Raw genomic sequence first — 9,613 nt, 5'->3', positions numbered from 1 at the left:
CAAACATACCCATCTTTGCTTTTATTTCGTCTCTAACCTTCCTTCTTTTTTTATTTATTCGGCTGGGGTATCTAGTCATAATCCTAGACTGAATTATCTGGGGCAGGGAATGCATCCATTTATTAATTTGTGTCATATCTAGCACAGGGGACCCTTTATTGGAGCCTAAAGGTACCACAGTCGTAAATAAATGGCCTAATTTTGAATGGGGAGAGGGCCAGACAGGTGCGGGGGGTGGGAGGGGGGTCCGACTATAAGGAAGAGATCTTTCTGCCAACACATCTATTAACATGTTCTTCACCCTGCTTTAGCTAGAGACAGAGCCACAAAGAAAGTCTAGTCTGAGGCCCCCGAAGTACGGGCAGAGGAGCTGTGTCAGACTCTCCTATAGATCAAGGAATTAGAAATAGGAGACAGTCTTTCAACTCTACACGGGTGGCTCAAATTCTGGCAAGGTATGACAGAAATTACTATCTGATCACTGCTCCAATGGCCTATGTGCAATTCATCTGGTAGTTAAGTTATCACATCAAAGTATCATAACCGGCACCCTTTGCAGTAATCAAAGCAGAAGCATCAAAGACTGAATGGGTTTGGCAAAAAACCTACTCTATGGACGGCTGTTCTGTGACTCAGCAGGTCAACGTTGGAGACCAGTTCTGTCAATCTAGCTCCTTACCTGAGCACTGAAGTAGGTGTATTTATGTGTGTGTATATACATAACATACACAATTACACAAACATGTCAACATTTAAGGTCGTATGGGAGGTAGGCATACAGATACCATCATGATGGGCGCTATGTAAGATCTTACCCAAATCTTAATCATTAGTCTGATTATGTTTATACTCATCATTTAATCTTTTAATTTAACATTTGAAAGAGAAAAGACGTTATCGGTAAATTAACATGGCATATAGCAAAGCTTGCAAAACTTGTACACAAGCAACTTTTGGGTACACAAATGTTAGTTTTATTCCCTCATCAATCAAGCTAAGAGCAAGTAAGCAAATTCTGAGCACTGGCTAGTAAATTTTAAGTTTAAATACTCATTTATGGGCATTCACCATCTTAAAGGATCTTTGTCTATTTTACATTAACATTCACATTTGGCAAAACATGTCTTTAAGCGTATCAGCATCTATAAGCCAAAACAGTCTCAAGTTGTTTATTAACACTCTTCCCCTCCCCCCGCCGACCAGATTGAGTGTAACATTAATCTAAATAATTACAAGAGAAATGAAAAGCTCTCATTACAAATACTTATAATTGAAATGGTCAACACTATCTCCTAAATTGATTTGTCTTGGGTCTCAGCTGGTTGCTGAAATAGCTAATGCAAATGAGGAAAATTTTGCCTCTGAACTCATGAGTGCTTCTCCCACTTATTTCAATGCAAGCCACAAAGGTGTAACAGAGGCAGAATTTGACCCTTGGGTCTTCACTCAACTAAGCCTGGAGTAACCCTGCAGTCATTCACTGTCACAGCAAAATTGCTGTTTCAATATAGCACATCAGCTTTCCAACCCCCACCCTCTTTTAGCCAGTCACTGGCATCAAGATGACTTCTTAGAAAACCATCTATTAGACAGTTGGATATATTTAGGGGCAATTCATGTTTATGACCATGTAATCCAGACCTCCATTTACTGCCACCAGTCTCAAGGAAGAGCTACACAGGACAGAGAAATTTTTGTTTAATATAAGAAGCAGCCTTATAACAAACAAGTTCCCTGTAACAAAAAGGATAGGTTGATTCAAACATTCCCGTAGGGAGAAAAATAGTAACTTAGATACAATAGCACAAATGTTTGATAAGTGTCAAAACATACTAGACCCTTTTCTATACAAAAATTGTGGTTTTCCCCCATTTATTCATGGTGTCTGATTTTTATACATATATGGGATGAAACTCACTCTTATGTAGAGAGTCCACACAAGGCCACTTACCCTAACTAATGGAAGCTAAGTGGTGCAGAGTCTAGTGCAAGCCATCTAGGGTGAGGAATTTCACCAGGACTGAATCAAAAACTTGGTCATAATACTGGAAACAGACACTACGGTTATGCACCAATGACGTGGTCTCCTTGATATCCAGGAGAAAGCGTGTTCACTTGATGGAATTACTAAAATTTAAGTAATTTAGACCAAATCCAAAAGTGAACTACATTTATTTAGTAAATTGCAAACTTAAAATATCAAAGCTTCAAAATGAATTGTCTATGCATGAGGCATAGCAGTAAAAGGGTCAAATGAAAATAATCAAAACTTGATTAACAGTCCTTATGAGGTTTAGTCTGAAAACAGTGTGGCAAGAGTTAAAATAATCGTTCCAAAAGAGCTCATCTTTATTTCGGTGGATCTGTGTTTATTCCATATTTCTCCTTGAGAAGTTTCAGCTGCTCTTCTTTCTTCTTTGTGTCCATCTTTTGGAATGCCTGTAACAAAATCAACAAACTACATTAGAGAAGAATATTCTTTACAATTTATCATCTCTTACTGAGTTTTTAATAAGGCAGGGGTTCTCAAACTGGGGGTCGGGACCCCTCAGGGGGTGGCGAGGTTATTACATGGGGGGATCGCGAGCTGTCAGCCTCCACCCCAAAGCCCGCTTTGCATCCAGCATTTATAATGTGTTAAATCTATAAAAAAGTTTTTAATTTATAAGGGGGAGTCACACTCAGAGGCTTGCTATTTGAAAAGGGGTCACCAGTACAAAAGTTTGAGAACTACTGTAATAAGGCACATTAGTTACACTTATTAGGAGATAATACTACAATTAACACAAGTTAACATGTAATTACCATAGTCTTCAATTAAGATATGGAAAAATATCATGATTTTAGGGTAAGTGAAAGTAATTCTTGTCACTACACTGTACAGCATAATTCAATACTGGACAGTGCCCCCAAGAAAATGGGGCCTAGAAATCTATATGCTTGTCACTGGGCAGAGAACCAATGTCAAGAGCTCAGAGATCATTTCTTCTAACCAAGATCTTGTCTCCTTTGGCAGGGACCCCAAAACTAAGCCTGTGGGAAGCAATGCTGCAATCTGCTCTTTACAGCCCACCTTGCTTCCCCCAGTTCAGTCCAATAAGAGTGTTCTTTGCACAAAAAAGAATCAAAGAAGTTAAAGTAAAACCCTGTTAGCTCATATAGACCATCCCTCTTCAAGTTCAGCATTGTTCTCTAGAATATTTAAATCAAAAGCTGCAATAAATCCAAATAATTTTCATTTTAGACTAGAATGAAAAATTGATAACTATTAAATATGTGGTATGCTATTTTAGAAAAACAAGTGTACTTGCCCTGTTTGCATTGTAGTACAAGACAACGAGGTATCTGTTGCACACATTGAATCCTGACAGATGATCACAAGCATTCTTGGCATCAAAGATGTCTTCATAAACGACATATGCTGTTCCTCTAGTCTCTGGAGTGTTTCCACTGCAACATAAGATTGTTTTAATATTAAAACAATATGAATATAAAATAATTCCACTAACAATTAGCAGTGACAGCACAGATTATGGTAACTAATACAACTTTAATAAAAACCAAGACTTCTAATGACTTTTTCTAGACTTTGGTATGGAAAGGCAGGGATGTATCGCAATCTTCATTTATGCTTATTTCTGGCTCTAATTTTGTGAAGTGTGACAGCAGTAACTAGCATATATTCCAAGGTCAATTCATCTCCTCTCTAAAAATGATTATGAAAGTGCTTGCTATGCATTATGGCTGTGTCATTCTTGGGAAGCCTGAAAACTGTTACATCAATAAATTGCTTAAGAGCTCAATCTTGTATGTCAAATAAAATGTTTGAAGCTGAAGTATTGTTTGTTATACCACTTCAAGACACCAAGAACCCAAATGGACTGCTATTTCGGCATATCACACACACAGTATGTCTACGCTGCAATTAAAAACCCACAGCTAGCCCGTGTTAGCTGACTCAGGCTAGGGGACTGTTTAATTGTGGTGTAGACGTTCTAGCCCGATCCCAAACGTCTACACCACAATTAAACAGCCTCTTACCCTGAGCCTGAATTATCTGACACAGGGCAGCCATGGGTTTCTAGTTGCATCATAAACATACCCAAAGAAATCTACATTGGAACAATAGGTTTCAGAGTAGCAGCCGTGTTAGTCTGTATTCGAAAAGAAAAGGAGTACTTGTGGCACCTTAGAGACTAACCAATTTATTTGAGCTTAAGCTTTCGTGAGCTACAGCTCGCTTGCTCAAATAAATAGGTTAGTCTCTAAGGTGCCACAAGTACTCCTTTTCTTATTGGAACAATAGTGCTTCAACCACAAAAACTGTGCTGACAGTAGATACCAGAGCTTAATGTTCCCTTTCTGTTATCTTATTTGTATTGAATTTAAACAAAACCAGGTCTCAATACACAATGAATCAATTAGTGCTTTGCAGACATTTCTTTCAAGATGAAATCCTTCACTTATAACTAAGCATAAATAAAGGAAAAACCTTCATGTTTTAATCTCAAAAGAACATTCAGTATCCTAATAACTAGCAGCTAGACCAGTTTATGTTGTGACGTGTTGGACCTGATAAATTAAGCAAGGTCTGGGACACTTAGTATTTAAGTGTTCATTGGAGATCTTACATCCATCAGCACAGGAATTTGTGTTGCTGACCAGACACAGGATACTCTTCCCTGATTGAATGATAATGAAGTTTACTCATAACTATATTCACTCTAGCTTTCCTTTGTTCGATTTAATCTCACAGTTCCTACTTATACCCTTTTCGGTTATCTTAAATAACAATTCTCCTTGTCTACAAGTTAGAAGGGTAGGAAATTTTGCTTGTCTAGCCATGCTACTCATTTAATTTTTCTACTCATTCAACTCAGTCCATTTTTGTTAATCTTTCCTAAATTTCTTTTAATATGTCAAGTTTTCTGGTATTGAGATAGCTAGAACTGTATGCTGTTTTCTAGGTATATCAACTCTATTTTCAGCATGTAGTAGGAGGCCTGCCATTTATGCAATCTGACTGTTGAGAATGTTATGCCTAGCTAATTTGCTGTCCAGTATTCAGTGTATCTGTCTAAGTCCTGTTAACATAAGAATGGCCATAGTGGGTCAGACCAATAATCCATCTAGCTCAGTATCCTGTCTTCCAATTGTGGCTGGCGCCAGATGCTTAAGAGGAAGAGAACAGAACAGGGCAATTTATCAAGTGATACGTCCCTTGTCATCCAGTCCCAGCTTCTAACAGTCAGAGGTTTAGGCACACCCAGAGCATGGGGTTGTATCCCTGACCACCTTGGCTAACAGCCATTGATGGACCTATCCTCCATGAACTTATCTAGTTCTTTTTTGAACCCTGTTATATTTTGGCCTTCATAGCATCCCACGGCAATGATTTCCACAGGTTGACTGTGTGTTATGTGAAGAAGTACTTCCTTTTATTTGTTTTAAGCCTGCTGCCTATTAATTTCACTGGGTGGCCCCTGGCTCATGTGTTATGTGAACAGGTAAATTAACACTTCCTTATTCACTTTCTCCACACGATTCATGATTTTATGGACCTCTATCATATCCCCCCTTAGTCATTTCTTTTCTAACCTGAACATTTCCAATCTTTTTAATTTCCCCTCATATAGAAGCTGTTCCATATCCCTAATCATTTTGGTTGGTGTTCTCTGCAGCTTTTCCAATTTAATATATATATATTTTTTTTTTGAGATGGGGCGACCTGCATGCAGCATTCAAGGTCTAGGTGTAGAATGGATTTATATAGTGGCATTATGATATTTACTGTCTTATTATCTATCCTATTTCTAATGGTTCTTAACATTGTTAGCTTTTTTTTGACTACTGCTGTCACACTGAGTGGATGTTTTCAGAGAACTATCCACGATGACTCCAAGATTTCTTTCTTGAATGGTAACTGCTAATTCAGACCCCATCATTTTGTACATATAGTTGGTATGGTTTTCCAATATGTATTACTTTGCATTTATCAACACTGAATTTCATCTGCCATTTTGTTGCCTGATCACCCAGTTTTATGAGATCCCCTTGTAACTCTTTGCAGTCAGTTTATATTATTTAGTCTCCATTGGAATTATCATTCCCAATTCAGTACAGTTTACACTGCATCAATGCATTTCACATCTATTCTCTTCTTTAAGTGATTAGCCTGTGCTATCTTATGGAGAGAACAGACTACAATATTTATATCTCCTCCAGTTTGACTTCAAAGGCAGCTCTATGATTCACTTAAAGAGAACCTTAAAGTTCCACAAAGCCAAGACTGTTAGATCAACAGTATTTACTGTAATATTGTAAATTCCCACTAGGTAGAAGGGTCTGTTTTCTCCAAAATAACTCTTTAAATATTTTAAAGTGAAAACTAGCCATGAACTTTGTTCACATTGACCTCTGTCTTTGATACACTTAAACTATGAACCAAATTTGTTCAAAAGCCACTAGGAAAAATGGCAGATCATATTCAGTGAATGTTTTTATTACATGTTTTTACTGAGTACTAACAAAAATGAAATGCACTATATATGAGTTCTTCACTAGATTGCTGGTTTGTCTAGTAGAGAGAAATAGAGTCATATGGTTTATTTCACCTCCCATTGCACAATCCAATATCGTTTTCCCCTACCTTTCAACTTTTATCTGCTATGAGTACACTTGCCAGAGGGTCTAGTATGCTTACAGCTACAGTCAAAACAGAGGAGTTTGGCATCATATTTCTGCAGAAAATGTCCTGCTGCTCACACTGATGGATATTTAGAACACTTCCTACAATTGTACCCAATACTTACTACTACGTTTTATAAGTAAAAGACTTACACTCTGATTTGCCGAATAGGTCCATATTTTCCAAAAATATCATACATTTCCTCAGCTGTAATTTTGTATGGTAAGTTTCTGATATATAAAATCCGATTGACTTCAGGAGGCAGCCGAATCTAAAATAGAGACTAGTTACATTTAGAATACTCACTTCCAGAATTAATGCATCAAATGTAAACATCTCCCAGTTACCGTACACCTTCGGTCTCACAGACCCTTTTGTGATCACACAACATCCATTAACAACTGCAGCACTTGCTTGCATGGAAAAACATTAGGAAAGAATGTGAGGTATCTGTAGCTCTATTGTAATGCGATTTAGTGGCTGGAAACCAGGAGAGTAGTACCTGGTGACCAGCCATCTCTTTGTGGACCACAGACTAGTTTGAGACCCTATGGTCTCTAAGTAAATGAATAGAGTCTAAGGTCAGAAGGGACCACTAGGATCATCTAGTCTGACCTCCCGGAAAACACAGGTCACAGAACTTCCCCAAGTAATTCCTGTTTGAACTACAGAATATCTTTTAGGAAAACATCCAGTCTTGATCTGAAAATTGCTAGTGATGGAGAAGCCACCACAATCTTTGGTAAACTGTTCCAGTGTTGGAACCCTCTCTGTTAAAAACGTATGCCTTTTTTCAAGTCTGAGGGCAGGTCTACACTACCACTTATGTTTATATAATTGATGTTGCTTGGGGGTGTGAAAAAGTCACCCTCCCCCTACACCCCCGAGTGACGCAAGTTACATCAACCTAAACACCGGTGTGGACAGCACTTTGTCGGTGGGAAACGCTCTCCTGTGGACATAGCTACTGGCTCTTGCAGAGGTGGAGTAATTATGCAGATGGAAAATCTCTCTACTGTTGACATGCAGCGTGTCTGGTGAAGACGCTCTTTTGGTGCAGCTGTGCCAATGTATCACTTCTAATGTAGACTAGCCCTGAATTTGGCTAGCTTAAGAACCAGTGGTTGGAAAGTTGATTTCCCTTTGCTTGTAACACTGAAGAGCCTATTATCAAATATTTGTTCCTCTTATGGGTGTTTACACTCCGTGGCTCAAGTACCCCTTAACCTTGTCTTTGTTATGCTTAACAGATTGTGCTCCTTGAGTTGATCACTATACAGGATATTTTTCAACCCTTTGATCGCTTGCACTGATCTTCCCATATGTACACAATTTCCAGTCTTGACGCTCTGCCTTGGGGCTTTTGATGAGCCACTTAAAGTCTCTGCCAATGCATCAGGGCAATAACGCCTCTCAGCTAGGTAATTATTTGGCTCTCTCAGTGGAGTGTCCCATGACACAATACGGGGGTAAGGGGATGAGATACTACGGTCTGTGACAAGCAGGTCGGACTAGATCACCTAAGGGTCCCCTCTGCCCTCAAACCCCAGCACACGGGTGTGAAGTGCGTTGGCGGCACAGGACCAGAGGCTGCGAAGCGCGACACGGGGGAGCCACAGACCTGGTGCACGCAGCTGCCCCACAACGCGCCTCCGGGAGCTCGGCCGGGGCCTGATCCTGGGGGCCTGCTCGGAGCGCGGAACAAGCCGACCCCCAGCCCGGCTCAGCCGGGACGCCCCGCACCCGACCCCCACCGCCGCGTGAGCCCGTGGTCCCTGGGGCTGGCGGTTTGGGCGCCGGACAAGCCAGCGAGACGCTTCCCCGCGCGGAGGGCGCGCCTCAGCCGGGCGCGGGGAGGGGGGCAGGCGGGGCCGGCCGGAGCCGCCCGGGGCTGGGGGCAGCCGCGTTTCCCGCTCGGCGGCGGCACGACTCACGTTGGCTCGCTTGGCCGCTTGCATCGCCATGGTGCCGGGCGGGTCGGGGGCCTTGGCCTCGCAGAGACACAGCGGGAGCGGCTCCGCCTCACTCCGACAGGCAGGCCCGGTGCTATCCCAGCCTGCACCGCGCGCGGGCGCGCCGGAAGTGACGCATCTCAACCAGATGGGGACGAAAGAAGCCAGTCAGGTTCGCGGTGGGGAGGGGCGGGGGGAAATGACGGCGAGGGTCACGTGACTTTGGCCGCCGGTGTGCCAGGCGCGGTCGTTCATTTGCCTCTTACGGGTGCCGCTCCCCGCAGTCCCTCTCGGCTGGTGGTGCCGTTAGAGCCTCTGGCCCCTCTCCCTGCCCCTCCATCCCCCACGGTTGCCCCTCCCCACTCGACCTCCCCCGGCCTCTACCCGCTCCCCCCCCCGTGGCCCCCCTCCCTCACCCTTCCGCCCTCCGGCTCCTCCCCCCACCACACCTGACCCACCTGTGCCCCTCCCCTCTCTCTCCACAGTACCCCGCCCCACTGCTGGTCCTCGCCCCGTCTCCCCACCTCACCCGCCTGCCACCCGCCTCCCTCCTCACTTCCCCTCTGTTCCTGCCTGTTGTGTTTGAATGGAATAAGACACGGTGTAAATAACTGCCCCCGCTGAAGCTTTCTGTAAGTAGGACGATCCATCAGGTCTTACCACAGCACTGTACAGCTCAGCGCAAGGAACCGTACCTCTGAGGCTAGAGAATTGAGGCAGCTTACTTCAGTTCGCTTCTAGCTAGCTGCCCAATATTCACCCCTTTCTATACCGCGTTAGAAGGTTTGTCCTGGCTGGTGTTGTTGACCTCAGGGATGCCAAGCTCTTGTTTTGTACATCACTTCCCCTCTCCAAGGGCTTTCCTCCTTGGTGCTGCTGCTGCCATTACTCCCCACAACTTGAGAGCTGGGCTAAAAATTGCAGCATAGATATTTGGGCTCGGGCCTGGGCTCTAAGACCTACTCCCTTGTGA

At 42.7% G+C, this 9,613-nt stretch overlaps 1 protein-coding gene across 1 annotated transcript; it reads right to left on the bottom strand.

The window, feature by feature from the left end:
* Window positions 1-1,681: 1,681 nt before the first annotated feature.
* Window positions 1,682-8,784, bottom strand: SF3B6 (splicing factor 3b subunit 6). Its single transcript, XM_084623642.1, has 4 exons — window positions 8,623-8,784; window positions 6,841-6,959; window positions 3,312-3,450; window positions 1,682-2,439 (listed from the first exon to the last, which is right to left on the bottom strand). The coding sequence occupies exons 1-4, from the start codon at window positions 8,650-8,652 to the stop codon at window positions 2,350-2,352; spliced, it is 378 nt and encodes a 125-aa protein (XP_084479768.1). The 5' UTR covers window positions 8,653-8,784; the 3' UTR covers window positions 1,682-2,349.
* Window positions 8,785-9,613: the final 829 nt, after the last annotated feature.

Source organism: Lepidochelys olivacea (genome assembly GCF_965140295.1).
Source record: "Lepidochelys olivacea isolate rLepOli2 genome assembly, chromosome: 3".
NCBI classification, from domain to species: domain Eukaryota; kingdom Metazoa; phylum Chordata; order Testudines; family Cheloniidae; genus Lepidochelys; species Lepidochelys olivacea.
Note: the sequence above shows the minus strand (reverse complement) of the source record. Positions and strands in the feature narration are given on the sequence as shown.

Coding starts and splice junctions, on each gene's coding strand:
- SF3B6 (XM_084623642.1), bottom strand. CDS start 8,652: ATGGCGATGCAAGCGGCCAAGCGAGCCAAC. Junction 3,451..6,840: donor CCTATTCGGCAAATCAGAGT/GTAAGTCTTTTA, acceptor CTTATGTTGCAG/TGGAAACACTCCAGAGACTA. Junction 2,440..3,311: donor TGTACTACAATGCAAACAGG/GCAAGTACACTT, acceptor ATTTTGTTACAG/GCATTCCAAAAGATGGACAC.